Below are 16,259 nucleotides of genomic sequence, written 5' to 3'. Positions count from 1 at the left end.
ATAAAAATGTTTATTTAAGAAATTTTAAAATATTTAATTAATATATTTGTTCGTCAGATAAATAAAAGCTCCATGACATATAATTCACGACCTAAAATTGTTCTTCTGAATGCTACTTGAGCTTGACTGAGAGTGTTGCTGTTCCTGTGTCAGTGCTCAAACCTCCAAACATAATTAAAAAATGTTTGCCCTAATTTTTTTTATAGTTAAAACATAGGTATCCTCCTATTAGAGGTAATTTTATTCGAAATATTGTCGGATACTAAATATAGGCACCCCTTCCGATGGGAATTAAAACCTTGGTTCACTACGTTATGAGGGACTAACTCTTTTGTTAGACCTAACCCTGTTAGTATGTTTACCCTAATTAAGAGCAACCCAAATAAACAATTTTGCATTTTTCACCCCAGTTAGAAGCAACTTGTGTGAAAAACTCTTGCGAGCGGGCTCGAGTCCCAAAAATAACTACAACATAGTAGGGGTTTTACACTTAAAAGATATTTGGATGGAATCCAAACCATAGTTTTAGAAGTGCTCTTACAATTTACGAAGTAAATATGTGGAAGAGTTTACTTCGTTTTGCGAAAAAGTATTTCTGAGAAGTACCTTTGAGAGTTACCAAACACCCTCTTAATTTATGTATAATAATTGTTTCACAAAATAATGATTTTCCAACGACACACTTAATAATATTAACAACGTATATTTATAGGGAATATAAAATGAACTATTTACCTATGTATCGTATAACATGATACTTCCTATGTTTTGAATTGATTTTTCACTCGACTATTGTACTCAGTCTCATGCTACGTTTTGTCAATGCATCAATGAGGTCAAGCTATTGACTATTGAAGTGCTAATATTTTTTAAAACTTGAAGCCTGTTAAATGATAATGTCACAAGAGAAATTGGGCTAAACACAGTAAACTGATATCAACTATTTTGAAAAAAGTGTTGCATAGACAACAATTATAATGCCGCTGCTGTTACCACTTTAATCCCATGTATTTCAACTAACAATTTTCAAGCTAGCTATGGGCAAATCTCAATTAAGAAACACTAATTAAAGTGCTATATATACACTATTCTATCATTAGCTGAGTTAAATAAAACTAAAAATAACTTAATATAAAGAAAAATAAATCCAGCATAAATGGGAAAGCCATTTTTGCATCTTTTGGTCAAAATCCCTCCCAGCCCCTCCTCACGAGTCATGACCAAAGCAAAGCTACTTTCCATCAAGAAGTTACTAATGAGAGAAAACAAAGACACCCTTCTCTGCAAGCACCATCCTAATGGCTGCAGTAGTTCCAACAATTCTTTCCAGCTGAAACATCCATTCCAGAAGGAGAAACAGATCTCAGATAAAATTTCAACTGAAGCATGAGAAGAGGAAAATAAAAATAAAATCATTATATAACTAGCGATATAACTAATAATAATAAAGTATATTACTTTGAACTTGTCAAGGCGAGAGAATAGAACAGTGCATGCATTGTTGTCAGAGCCTTCAAGCATATTTACAATCTGCAACAGGAAAGAAGGGGCAACGAAGAAGGTTTAGAATTATTGATCTGTGTTTTTGCTCATCTGGACATGAATAGAATCAGATGTAAAGCTAATTTATACCAATACCAACAAAAACATGAAATATGAACTGTGAAATGATGAAGAATTGCTTGAGACCCAACAAATAGATGGGAGAAAATTTACTTTATAAAGAACCTCTCACCTCAGGGTAAAACTCCTTTCTCTCTGGGAGTGAATAAATGATCAAGTTCTTGACTCCACGAATCTGCCACATTAAAAAAGTAAATATTGTGTAGAATAGTAACAAGATAGAGGATAATAATAACTTCTCCTATCTTTTATAGCCTCAGTTCTAGAGAGCATTAGACAAAATTTTGTCCGCATGCAGACGCAATTCTTTGGCATATTTTGATAGGAGAAAGATGGCCCGTATCTTAAATGCCATTTCTTTTCTAATACATGTCATTGTGTTTTAGCATCTTCACCCTCTTTGGCTAATTTTTTGTCCTTTTTTGTTTTTTCTGGAAGATATTTCCTGTCCCTGAAATTTTATTACTTAAGAATACTGAAAAGTACTAGGGAGAAAAGGCCAGATGAAACGTGAGAAATGTGGTCAGTGAGCTCTGATAACTTGAGGGGAAAATATTGCACCACTTGACAGTTTATGAATTATGATACCCAGTGCCCCTAAAAGATAGTCTTAAGAACCAAAAACACCCTTTAACCTTATTAGAAAAACACAACATACACAAATTTGCATCATCAAACATGCTTGGAATGGGACGTGTAGACCCATCTATTCAAATAACCATAGTAAACTATCTGCAAGGTTAACTTCAATATGCGCCAAAACATGGCAAACAAACAGCAGGCAGGCAAAAAAGGGACTAATAACAAATAAGGCACTTCCAACACACAAAAATAAAAGGAAAAGATGGGGGGAATTATACATAAGAGCAAAGTGAGCAACCTTGTATCTGTGGTAAAAATGAGATCTCTCGGTGTAAAGCATAATCTTCCTTCTTTGTTCAAAGAACCAAAGACGTGCTCGGGAAATATCACTCTGGGTTGTGTACCTAAATGAACATAAGAATGCATTGAATAAATTAGGTGAAACTTATGGATGTTATATAGCAAGACTTTTGAAGCGCTCCTCATGAAGGATAACCATGAGCACAATAAACTAAAAACATAAAGGAGCAGTGATGGAGACAGCTTCTTACTCCCCAAGAAGGCAGAAGGAGGCATCCCGTGATTTCAAAAAATTTCGTACTCGAATGAAATCAAAATAACTACTGATAAATATCATAATTCCTCCCTGCAACAATAATTATTTCATTGCAAAAAATATATATATCAATACATTATGATATCAAATGATCACACAACCATATTAAAGCTTACTCATAAAGAAAAACACATTTAGAAAAATAGATTAAAAATGCTACCTGATCAGATTCTTTGATCCTTGGGAAAACCTGCAAGAGAATACATAGTAATGTCATGTCTTAAAGTGATCCAGTAAGTGTCATAAATAGGTAAGGAAGAGCACGAAATTCTCCTTTTACCACTTCCTCGGGGAATAATTGTATCATGTACACATAGTGGTTCATTTAGCTCTTCCTAGGTTGATGCTTGTCACCTTTGGCCGAGGGATTATTTGGGAACAGAAAGAATTGGATAATTGATATGATTATGGCAATGAAGTAAATTAAGGCCGGCAGTGAGGTTGGACGAGAATAATTAACAGAAACAATAAAGAATATATAGATGTTTCATACTACTCCCACTCAAAATATAGGATTTCTAGGATCATCATTACAAAATACATACCTTTTGAACAAAATAATCAAAGCGGGCATCTGCATCTACCATTGAGTCTACATTGAATCGTTCATAAATCTACAGGGTTGAAGAGATAAGATGATAAGATGGTGCCAAATAAAATACAGTTTTTTTTTTTGGCCTGAGCTAAATCAAGTACAGTATAAACCTACAAAAACGACTCTAAAACATATTCACCAGAAATAGAAAAATGAATCATCTGACCTCAACAATTAAGAAATTAATCAATTTAAAAATACTTTCTAAATTAAGGGGAAAAAAAACAATAACGACAAGCATAAATAATCAAGATAATGGATCACAATTTGCAACTTCACAGAAGTTGGTTTATCAAAATCAATTTCATCAGCTCATGGTTAGCCCACTTATAACTGCTCTATGATCCAACCAGCAGTCATAGTATGAAACCACAGCGAAGAAATGGTTCTTAATCCTTGGGTGATTTTCTGCATCTAATTATTTATTTTGGAATTCCTAACTTCTCTGTAGGAATAAGTTCCAAATCTGAATTTATATAAATACTCAAATCTGATTTTATGTTGTATTTTATTATATAATTGTCGCAGAGCTTTAATTTATCTGATTCTGTTTATAGGCCAAGTAAATGCATTGCCTGTTAAGTCTATCAGGCCAATTCTACTTTTAGAAATAACACTATTTGCAAGGAAGGATGAAAACCCCCAAAAGAACATTTCACTTGGGGACCCATTACAAAGTTCTCAGGAAGATCAATTGAAAAATTGATAGGAGAAAGGGCTCATCCTTCTCAATAAACAAGATAAAGAAAAGAAATAGCAGATGGACACAGCATAGTTAAAGATTCTTGGTGAGAATAACCATGAAAAATAAAAAAACCAGAACAAACTCCTTAAATCCACCCCCCGGGCGGGCCCCTGCCCCCGGTGAGCCAAAAAAAAGCAGTACAAGGACACTAGACCCTTCTTTGGGTGCTCCGGGGGAGGTAGGGGGCCTTTCCCCACATTACTGACTTTGTATACCAACGGATTGGCAAAAACTAGAAAGGATGCATCATTTCTTTCCCAAATAGAGCCACTAGGCATCAAATAGCCCCAAATTAAATTGAGTAAATTGAGCAAATACAGAAAATTCGTTAAAACATCCAGAATAACAAAAAACAACCTGTGGTACATGGGGTAAAACTTTATGCAGCAAACCTTTGTAGTCACAGATCAGCTTCACCTGCACATATCAATTAATAACATTGACATCATAAGATAATAAAAGTTTCTACATTACTATTTTATTATGTGTTATTGCAAAAGTAGCTGAATTAATTACTTTTTGAAGAAGGTTTTCGATACAGTTCTCTATCACAAGGCAAATCAATATAAGTTTGCATTGAATTCTATATGAAACAAAGCCAAAACTAAGTGCACAAAATATACACACATTTTTTTAAAGTGAAGTGCACAAAAACATTAAATTGAAATCTAACAGTGAGAATTCATACAGTCTTCTTCGTTCATGAAAAAGCATAAAAAGCAAAAGCACCTGTGAAACCTACCTTCCCTTGGTAATTAGAACATTGGTGGTTGAATGAACCATTAATATCTGCAACAAAAAACCAGCAGAGGTTATAGTATACCTGTATGGGATGCTGAAGCAAATCACAAGGCACTTAAAACTTAGCCGAGTCTAATTACGACATAGCAAGCAAATGACTAGATGAAATAGCCTGGTGGTTAATCAACCACAAACCTTCAGAAGATGGAACAAATATAGAAATTAAAGAGAGTTCAGCTCTGCTCTATACATCTTAAGAAAAATTCAAAGTGAATACTAACAAGAAGACAAATGGCTACAAAAAGCTTACAAGCACTGATAACTCATGATAAGTACCAAAATTTTCTAGCAAACTAACATCTTCCCCATTTACCAAAGAGAGCAAAAGAAAGAAGAATGAAAGGGCCTATATTCAACATATATCACCTGGATTTCTTTAAAGAGCATAAAGACAAACCAATAATGCCAAGTTGTTCTCAAAGATAGGCTAGAAGAAAAAAACCCATTACCTTGATTTGAATAAAAACCCAGAATAATTGTCTGCCTGTAAAACTTAGCATAATCATCAAGATACCTGCACAAGAAACAGTTTAAATCATTTCAAAATTATAAGAAAAGAAAATGCATATCATATGTCTCACGCTTCTAAGAAGCATAAATATAATAAATAATTCACGTGACAAAGAAATAAGACATCACACGCACAAAGTAGGGCAGTCCCTTCAAAGATATCACAATGGAACTGGAATCATGCCGAGCACACTAATAGCGTATTTAAGAACAGAAACTAAAATTCTAATTGTCATGTCCTACATCTCTTTGACATACAAGTCTCAGCTTAAAACAGAAAGTTGAAATTAACTCTATTCAATTGTGTTCATTAATTTATTTGACTGACAGTATCATATTTATTGCATTATAGGAGAATGAAGCTTGAAAAATCAATGTTGATCTCCATATCTGTTGGTTTAAGTCAAATAATTTCACTAACCTAAATATACATATGTCTTTCTGTCTTTGAACAAGAACGGAAAATCTTGGGGAGATAAAAGTTCCGTCTGTAAAGTGTAAAGACAGAGGCCTTGTTGACTCTCACATAATTAAAAGTGAACCATAGTGTAGATCCAAATTAATTATTATATGGCATTTGATTGCCAATTCCAAATATCATTGTAGGTCTTTTTGTTATTCAAGGCTCTCCACTAAACAAGGAACAAAAATGTATGCAAAGGAAAATAACTGGGCCAGTGAAGACCTTGTCTCCAAATGCCTGGATTATCTGTCACGACTCACAAGTTAGGAAAATGGCAATAATCTTTTTCTACACTTCGAGATTGCTAGGAACTTGTTGGAAAGTTATTTAACGCTTTTGTAAAGCAGTAAATTGATCGAGAGTTTATTCTCCACTGGGTTGTAAAAGAAAGGAAGCTTTGTGAATTGATCGACTCACAAGGTTTTGTGAAGTTCGTGCACATTTGAGACTCATATGAATTTGGTTAAATCAATGAGCGAGGATTTTCAGCCTGCAGCTCGACAGTCAAAATTCTTCCCATAGGATAGCCGTGACAGCTCCTGTGTGGGTTTGTGCTTATGGTATTTTCAAACCCCCCCCCCCAAAAAAAAAAATGAGGAGTTCCATTTTGTGCACCCCTTGTTTCTTACAGTTATGGTTGCTACCCAATACAACATAAACTATCATTGTGCACGCAAAAACCAATCCCAAAGTATTCAATTAAAAATATCATTTTTCATGGGCAGAACAAAACGCATGAGAAAGATAATATATATCACACCATGGTCTTATCCGCATGACATTTGTTCCAGGCTGCTTTGAAGGTAAGCGGTTCAAGTGTTCAAGAACTGTATGCACATGAGACCAATCCTGCCATTTTTTGGGATATATGATAGACAAAATTCATTTATGGGCTCAAGATCATGAACTTTCCGAATGTTGCAACTATATCAAGTAATAGCCTTAACATACCTGCATTGCTATTACATCCGCATGATCAACAATCAGAACCTGCTCATAATTCATTCGCCAGGTCAACTTTACAGCATATTTCGTACATAAAAGGTACCAACATACGTATTCAGAATTATCAAGACATAAATTTCAAAAACAGTAACAGGTTACCTCTATGGATGACAAATAATCAACATCTTTTTCCTTATTACTCTTAGCCTCGTCGATTTTCTAGCATTTAGAACATTCTCAAGTCATTAGCATACAAAAGCAGTGTAGTCCTTCAAAATATATTAATAAAAAAAACAGTTTAAATGCATGCAAGTTTCAAAATCTAAAGAAAAAAATGGTAGAACACATTTCAACTCAAAGCTTAGGCTGTTTAATGAAGGTCAATGAATAGTTAAGTCATTAAATTTTAAAATACAAAAACAAAGGTTAAAATTTTAAATGGAAATTTCTTACATTAACTAAGCACAATGGTGAAGCAACAATGATGTCTGAGGTATGAAAATCACTAAATAACTTGATTGTTTTCCTGCACAAAAGAAATAGAATATATCTTGGCCATGAGAAATTCATTTCACATTGCTTTATGATACAAGGGCAACAAGACAGAAGCCTCGAAAAAGAACTAAAGAATTAAACTTTGGACAAGACAAGCACTCCAAAAAACCATTTTTAGATCTCCTTTTTATTTATATTCAAGATACTTCACAAACAAGCCATATATGTAAGAATTTTAAAATTAAAACAGGCAGCTTTTACATTCAACAGTCAATTCTAGAAGGTAAAGACAAAGTATGCTAGTACAGAGGCGTCTAAAGAGGGCAAAAAGATTCTTTCCATGATTGGATTTCTTTAAGGAACGTCAGAGTTCTACATACTACCTCAAAAAATAATGAGGCACCTTGGCGGAATATCAGTAATAATATTCTGCAAATATTTCCTTTCTATTTTTTTATTTATTTCTGTAAATGTTCTTGATGGTATCAACCCTGATTTCTAGGGATCTCTTTCCACATTACTCTCTCATTTAATTCTCAGCTGGGTCATGGGGATTGAATAACAGGAGTGTCGTTCATCTTCCCCTATATATGTTTCATTCTTCTCTGCGAATAAAACACACAATTCCTCCTCTGTTCTTGTTGAACGCGTAAAGATAGGGTTTCTTATTATGGTTCTCATCTCTTTCTTTTGGTCCATTTTCATATTTCTTGATCTTTTTTTAACAGGGAATGAGTAGGTAAAACTGTTCAAAATATTTCTCTCCATGTTTTTAATTCTCAGAGGGGCTAACGTATAGACCATTTGTGCTTGTACTTAAACGTTGAAGGCTGTGGTTAAAGACCAGGCAGATGTTAAAATCTCCTTTCCACTTTTTCCTCATAAAACAAAGGGCTACCATAATGTAACTATGCCTACGTCACAGAAACCAACCAATGGAATTGCCCACCGACCCACAATAACAACAAAGAATGATTAAATGCTGGCCGATTATTATTAAATTATAACCAGGAAATAATGCATCATAAGCACATTCTTTAAGCTTGCCGGAGTTGTCAACTAACATGTCAAGGACAGCTATTATTTCAATCACCTCTTGTTGACACTGGCAGATTGACTTGGTTCTGTAACAACTAACTGAAGCCAGTACTATGCTATTTTATACTCCACCCAACTTTTTCTTTGGGGAACATCAATTTTTCAGGTGAAAAGGACTCATGCCATCGTTAATTTACAGAATTTCACCCCAAAAAAATATGTGATAACTTTGGCCTTGTAATCAAAATTATGCATGACTATCCAGCTGCAAAGAGTCCAATGGCAAATGCTGATGGTCAATTTAGTAAAACTTCCACCCTTCCCAGAAAAAAGATCTATAATAAATTAAGCTACTTACTATTTAGAAATTTAATTTACCGTGTAAACTTGATGCCAATCATGAAGTCATCCTCATTATTGCCACCAAAAAGTGCCTGAAAGTCGGAACCTTTATATGACTTTTGGGGTTTTGCATTTCCAGATTCCTGCCCATTTTCATCCATTTGATCATTGCCTTTATCGTCTTCACTTCCAAATTTGGTGGAAAAACGGTCCATATGCTCCACATTGAGCTGAGAAAACCAAAACAGAACTATTAAACTGCCTGTTTATCTTCTCAACTAGAGCACAAGTAAAACACACGCATCTCATTACTTCTTATGAAAAAAACATAATAATAACTAACTACTGATTAAATGATGGACATTACCAGTATTCAGCAATCACAACAATAATTACAACCTTGAGCATAAAGACATAGCAAACATTGTGGATAAAACCAAGCCTATGAAGTTATATATCAAACTTGATATCAATAAATGGGTTTAAAACTGCACATTTCATGCACTTGGTTTCCTTGTCATGGAAAACCTTAGCACGTAGATTTTTTTCAAAGCCACAAACCATCAACTCTAATCCTAAATACGGGCATCTAAGTGGAATGGAAAACCTTCCTGCAAATGATAACTTGAGGTGGGAAAGTCAACCCACTTAAGTAACCCACTGAGCATCTCTTGCTGCTCATTGCTCAAGGTTGGACTTCAGCATCCCACATTACCTTGTTATCATCAAAAATCATATTTTATTTTCTTTTGACTAACACACACTGCTGACATATGCAATTACATGCTATAGCCTGTTGAAAACATCTCAGTAATGTATGACTCATTGGCATATCATTCCAGTCATTAATTTTGTTTATAGCCTCTTCTATAGCACTCATCCCATGAATTCTTTTAAGGAACTTCTCAGGTTGTCAAGCAAAGGGATCAAGGAGCTCTCTTTATTACAAGATTTGCTCAATCGACTTCTGTAATCCTTTAATATCCAATTAGAGAACCCCCCCCCCCCCAAAGAAAAACCATGAACAGAGACAGGCATAGAAGAGATCCCTCGCCCAAAGAAAATGCAGAAGGAACTCTAGGTGAAAATTCTGGTTTTGAAAAAGAAGAAGAAGAAGAAGAAACAAAAATAGAGAAAAAGGGAAAATTACAACTAGGTAGGAGCATAAGGATTGAGGCAAAAATATAATAAGCCTTTTGTTAGTCATTTTGAGCCATTACATGCCAAAATCCCAATTCAAATGCCACAGATTAAGAGTTGAAGCAACCCTCCAGAGTCTAGAACATGCAATGACATTGTTAGTGTTTAGGACCATGCTAAAAAATTTATTGTAAGAAAAGACTTTATCATCAATTATAAAAAAGGTAAGAGGATCAGGCTACAGTACCTTGCAAGATGGAGGTGTAAGTTGTATAAGCCTCTTCACAACACGGAACATGATGCTTGCAAGTGGCAATAAAATTAAAACCTGAGGAATAAAGTGATGAAAATATATTACAAAGATTACAGACTAGCATTGAGATGACCTGTCAAGTGTGCTTAGCAAGTGTTAAGGTAAAAGCTTGATCCACGGAAACAAAGCTGAATCAACAATTTCATCTGTCAGATTTCTAATTATGTATTGGAATACTTAACTCCCTTCTCCAGATAATTAAAATAACATACAACATTGAAACAAAATCAGAATCACCGAATCACCCAGCAAACAACCATAAAGGTATGACCAAAGCCAAAAAAAAAAAAAATCATTACATCAGCATCGATCAATATCAATATAAAATTTATAACAAGTCATGCTGTTTACAAGTTTTGTCTCAAACAAATACTAAATTAATCACTTGAATTTCAAAATATAAGAACAATTATAGAAGCATAGACCTCAAGTACAATGTCACCTCAAATTAATCAACGTTGATTAAAGAAGCTGAAATGAAATTATAATCAGAAAGATGTCGGATTAGAAAACATCAAGGGTCCTCACCTTTGGACGAGTAAAGCCTTGATCTCGAAGTTCATCACCATCAGCACTCTCCCCAAGCTTGGCAAATTTGGCGTCATTTTTTTTCACAAGGTCTCTAGTTCTGAAGACATGATTCAGCTGAGTATATAGACAACAGTCACTGTGTCATTAATGTATACAAGCAGCAAAATTTTATATAAAACAGCAGGACAAAATGCTTACTGAATGCATTATGTATGCATCCATGATGCTCATGTCTTCCAAACCCTTGTGATAGAATGGTCTTTTGTTACAGTGAAGTATATCCCTATAGCTGCTGCCTGGAACCGGGTTGAAACATGAGCTCATTACCAATAACATAAGTAAAAATGAAAATTATGATTGCCTCAAGTACAGGGATTGGAAGAATTAACTATATTAATTTCACTTCAATTTGACAAAGTCCCAACATTTTGGGTCCTAATCATAGAGGCCTACTAATTCAATTGTTAAGGTTGAAAATAATATGAAACTCTATTAGACATACAGATCCTATCCTATTACTTCCTAAAGTTACAAGATAACAATTTAAGAATACAAGGGAACAATTAATATAAAATTGGTATCCAGAGATAATTTTTTGATAACTCACATACCCAACAGTTTCCGTATTTAAGAATACAACAGTATTACAAATTTAAAATCCCTACTTCAAACTCAAAATTCATCTAACTAAAGTGTATTCAATGCAGAAAATTTTATAAATAACAAATAATTTTGTCAAGGTATAAGGAATGTGAAAGGAATTATGTCATGAACACGCATCAGAGAAGCAAACAATCAAGATGCACAATTCTAGAGAGACTGATGGCAAAGATGAAAAATTACAATACATATCATCAGGTGCAACTGGATAATGCTATCTAAATAATTCATCCAAAAATTTCTATAAACTTACACAGGGAGAAAAACATCTTTTGTAAAGAAGAATTAACAGCCTTGCCCCCAGATCTCTGGTAAACATCCATCCAGTGCTGGTACAACTTTGGCTTCAGACCATCACAAGAATTGATATCTAGAGCCTAAATGAGAAAGAATGAAAGAAGAATGTAATATGTGGTTGCACCCATTGGGAAACAAGCTTATTCTTCATTAGCAAAAGTAATATTATAATTTTACAGAATATATTACTATGACAAAGCCAAGACATAATGTCATTCACAAGAGGGGTAAAAGAACACCTAACAGCAAAATATCCATCATATGACTCCATTCAATATCGTCCACTTTTAAATGGCAATCGGAACCCCCCCCCCCCAAAAAAAAACCAGAAAAAAGAAGAAGAAGAAGAAGAATACAAAAAGCTGAAGAGAAAATGAAATATGCATAATAAACTTTATAAACTTTCACAAATCAGCATAACAGTATCAAAATATCATCAAAGATGAACAACACAAGTCTTAAGTTGCAAAAATCACAAAATTCCATACATTATAAACAACTTAGAAGTCTCTCTAAAGTGACTTATCCATTCAGTAAATAAGCGGCCAGGGGTAGTAGAATAAATTCTCCTCCTCCTTCCAGACCAGAAAACCAAAATCAATTCTTCTCCTCCTAACTTGTTACCGCCACAGGTGTGTAGCAAAAATAAAGGGAAAAGAGATGTGGTGGGTTGAAAAGAGAAGTTTAACAACTGGCTTGATATTTGATTTTCGTTTCCAATACAAAAGGCTGGTTCCTAGGACAAAATCATAACATCAGAATGGCATCAGATTAGGATCATGAATCCTAATGCAATCAAAGTAGATTTTGATCTTCTTAAGGACCAAGACAGATTTATATAGGCAGGGTCTTAAGATCTTACAATCAAGAACAAGATCTAGAAACAAGATCATTATCTAATATTTGAGGGCAAGAGAATAGTGAAAAAGAATAGAGGAACAAGACAAATAAACAGAACCCAGAAGTATTTCTGTGGCAAGACATTCCTTTTCCAACCTTTGCGGAAGCTAATTGAATTAAATTTTGTCTTGAAAAAAGGTCACCAGCATTCAATTTGAGAATAGTAAGAAAAGATCATGCAGATATATACCTCTAAAATATTCTGCCCTGTTCCTGTCCACTTGCAATTTGACATACCATTCACTGGCACCTCCCACTTAAATTCCCAATTTCTTCTGTTGTTGATTTCTTCTTTTGATAAATGATGCTGTAAATGTATATCAAAGGAGCTGCAAGAGAATATGGAAATTTAAATCATTATAAGGGGTACAAGATTTAAATAATCCATTCAAACTATAGCGCTATGGTGAATCAAAAGAACAGCAGCAGGTATTATATTTTCCCTCTCCATCATTTTTTCGTTATTATTATTATTATAAAAATGTCCTTCGCCAGAGTAAGTAGTGAAGTACAGAATTCCAAAGAGTTACAGAAATTTTAAAATGAAACAATACTGAAAACAGAAGGTTTAAAAAATAAATCATTTGCATAGATTATCCTGATACTTAAGGTCAAAACCTTACAAAAGGCCTATTCACATGCTCCTACGTGCCTCATCACAAAAAAGATTAGTAAAATCATGTTACTGCCAATTGTAATTTTGCTGCTGTTTCTCAATTCAAATACACAAAATGTAATGGGACCATAGAAGATACAAAGAATTCAATTCCACAAAGAGAGACTTTAAACTTAACGATCAAATCAACATAATAATTCAAAATTTGTTTATATCTCTCCTACTAACTACTATAGCTACAAATGAATTGTAATTTCAAATGGGATGAATTTGAAGAAAACAAATGAAACAAAAGAAGATACTTAATGTTAAACAGTTAACAGACCTCAAATGCCCTGAATCCCCAGAAGTTGATCTACCGTTGATCTCTATGCCTTCTTCATTAAAAAGAGATGGGCCAAGATCTTCATCACTTTCAGAACCTTCACCAAGTCCAGAATCATTAACTTCAGGATCTTCTGACATGCTTTCTACATCTTTGCTTTCAGGAGACTCATCATCAGATGCTAGAAGGGAAAATGTTAACATAATAATAAGGATAATCTGCACTCACTAAAAATTAAAATCGAATTAAAAAATTCTACATAGGGGGGAAAGGCTATATGCTTTTCTAAAAGAGGAGAAGAACACAGAGAACCAGTAATCAGTGGCCAAGAATATAATCAGGAAAGACTGATTAAACTAATAGGATCAATGAATAACTAATGAATTTCACAAGGACCTCCATCCAATAATTAAAATAAACACTTAATAAAGATCCATACGTAACAAAGGAAATTATAGAAAAGAATAGCAAACGGATAAAAACAAAGAAAAAGACAATTTGCTACAAAATTTAAATTTCTTTGGCAAGTAGATATGTAAACTTTACGATATAAAAGGAACGCAAACTATAACTTTCATCAAACCTTGTTCTAAGTCGTCATACACATTGTTCAGCTTGCTATGATGTTTTTCAATATCAGTTTCTTTCCTTTTTTTATCACTTCTGCCTTCTTTTCTTTTCCTGAAAAAAAGGTAAAAAAATGCATAATTATAACTTTTATATGGCACAAAAGGGCATATGTTACATTGGTTTACTTCAGTCACAACAGTTGATTAGAACTAAATAAGAATATAAGAGTTCTTGAACATTATATTAGAGCATTAAGTGCCCATGGCACCCCTATGGAACTAGAATTCCATGTCTTGCTCCAAATCTAAAATATTTTAACTCCTACAACATAAAGAGTTGATTTAATTAGACCAGAACAATACTTCTAAGTTACAGCAGTAGCATACGAACAATATAGTAAAATAGCCACAGCATTGCATTTGCTCCCTTCACCAAATAGTGGAAGTTGAATGACACTCTACTACCAGAAACGCTCAGCGTAGAACGATTCCCGACAAAAGAGAACATTTACAAACAACGCAAAGCATCCTTCGCACGCATACATTTGTCTCCTACTATACTACATGCAATTACAACATCGTTTCAAACGATTACCTCTTCTTGTTCGCAACAGAAGTTGATTTAGTGCACGACTTAAGCGTCTTCATGGCCCTCGGATTATGTTTGGATGATTTCACTAGCTATTAGGAGTCGTTAGCGCGCCACTAAGCCAGAGAGAGCTTGATTCCTTGCTTTCCGTTAGGGGAGTGGCGGCTTTATGAAAATACGGCCACAACAGCGAGAAGCCGCCACACGTTGCAATCAGAATCAGAATTCAGGAAACAAGTCGAAACTCGAAAGTGCAGTCCAAGTAGAGAAACAAGGAGTACCAACAATGGTTTCGAAGTAGAGAAGTTCCGAACAGAAAGGAGTGAGGTCGGAGAAGAGAACAAGAGTAATTGACGGCGGTGGCCAGAAAGGATGGTGTGGGCAGAGGTGACGGCTGTTTATGAGAGGTAGCGGCGATCGGACTCTATGCACGCGTTTTGGGGTGCGCCTTTATTTTCAGTGTCATTGTTTTTTTGAAAGTTTCCTAATTTACCTTAAGTTTTTTGTGGAGTTCGGGTAATAATTAATACTCTAATCTAAAATCCAAAAATATCCATAAAATAATGGTTTTAACTAATTTTAAAAAGACGAGACGATTTAAAAGATATTAACTATTTTTTATTTCTGTACAGTAAATAAATTTATCATACAAAAATAGAAAATAAGCATCAGAGGTGGTACTATAATTTAACGAGACACAGTTTTGGGTGCCTAATTAAAAAAGAAAAATCCCACTGTCTACCAAGTATTAGACTGAATTTAGCACACTGTCAAAGAATCAAAGAGTTAAGTTTTTGGTTTTATCAGAACAACAAGACCGGAGGGCTTAATAAAAATTACTAAAATCAGAAAAAAAAAATATTACTCTGGGCTATGGAATAATTAAAATTTTAAAATCCTAAAAATATTCACAATAATTATAAATTTGATTTATTATATATGATGCATTAAAAAATAATTATAGAATCAATTAATATTCATTAAAAAAAGAAATAATAAAAATTAAAAAATAAAACATTCGATTGACAACAACGGCATTAGGCCAGGAAGAAAAACAAAGTTGCAGACAACAACTTGTAAACACTCAACAGCACGAACCTTTAATGTTATTTTCATATTTAGTTTCCAGATCAAAAGATCAAAAGCAAATAATATTGCGTAAGAATGGATATTTTCAGTAATGTATTACTCCTCCGCTCCTTAATATATGATCTAATTGTTAAGTTGGTTTTGATCCTAAATATAAAACTCATTTCTTATATTTATCAATTCTCTTTAAATTATCCCTATGGATACTCCCTCAACTATAATCAAGTAGAAGAGGAAGAGGGGATATTAAGAAAGATGATTATGGTATTTTAGGAAAAACATGTCACATTTCTTATAATTAACTAACTTACTAACTTCTTTAATCTAATCAAATTAGTTAAATAGGTCTTATATTAAATATCGGAAGAGTATCATATTTTATTCGAAAGGTATATTTTTTACATATTAACTAATAAGAAGCTATTAACAAATACATGTAAAATGTATTTCCATTAGAGTAAACTAGAATAATGAG

General features: G+C 33.8%; 1 protein-coding gene across 1 annotated transcript; it reads right to left on the bottom strand.

Annotated features, from left to right (window-relative positions):
• Window positions 1–911: 911 nt before the first annotated feature.
• On the bottom strand, window positions 912–15,110 carry LOC114730798 (U3 small nucleolar RNA-associated protein 25). The gene is made up of 23 exons (XM_028917913.1): window positions 14,702–15,110; window positions 14,121–14,218; window positions 13,538–13,718; window positions 12,787–12,925; window positions 11,653–11,776; window positions 10,938–11,035; window positions 10,737–10,853; window positions 10,143–10,223; window positions 8,792–8,985; window positions 7,334–7,406; window positions 7,040–7,099; window positions 6,887–6,925; window positions 6,696–6,784; window positions 5,412–5,476; window positions 4,904–4,950; window positions 4,519–4,578; window positions 3,367–3,435; window positions 2,982–3,011; window positions 2,757–2,851; window positions 2,504–2,609; window positions 1,736–1,798; window positions 1,459–1,530; window positions 912–1,330 (listed from the first exon to the last, which is right to left on the bottom strand). The coding sequence occupies exons 1-23, from the start codon at window positions 14,752–14,754 to the stop codon at window positions 1,253–1,255; spliced, it is 2,031 nt and encodes a 676-aa protein (XP_028773746.1). The 5' UTR covers window positions 14,755–15,110; the 3' UTR covers window positions 912–1,252.
• Window positions 15,111–16,259: the final 1,149 nt, after the last annotated feature.

This window comes from Neltuma alba, unplaced genomic scaffold (assembly GCF_004799145.2).
Source record: "Neltuma alba isolate B1F8T4 unplaced genomic scaffold, ASM479914v2 tig00012763_pilon, whole genome shotgun sequence".
Taxonomy (NCBI): Eukaryota; Viridiplantae; Streptophyta; class Magnoliopsida; order Fabales; family Fabaceae; genus Neltuma; species Neltuma alba.
The sequence above is the reverse complement of the archived record's forward strand: the minus strand, read 5'-3'. Positions and strand labels throughout refer to the sequence as shown.

Coding starts and splice junctions, on each gene's coding strand:
- LOC114730798 (XM_028917913.1), bottom strand. CDS start 14,754: ATGAAGACGCTTAAGTCGTGCACTAAATCAACTTCTGTTGCGAACAAG. Junction 12,926..13,537: donor GGGGATTCAGGGCATTTGAG/GTCTGTTAACTG, acceptor ATTCTCTTGCAG/CTCCTTTGATATACATTTAC. Junction 7,100..7,333: donor CACCATTGTGCTTAGTTAAT/GTAAGAAATTTC, acceptor TCTAAATGCTAG/AAAATCGACGAGGCTAAGAG.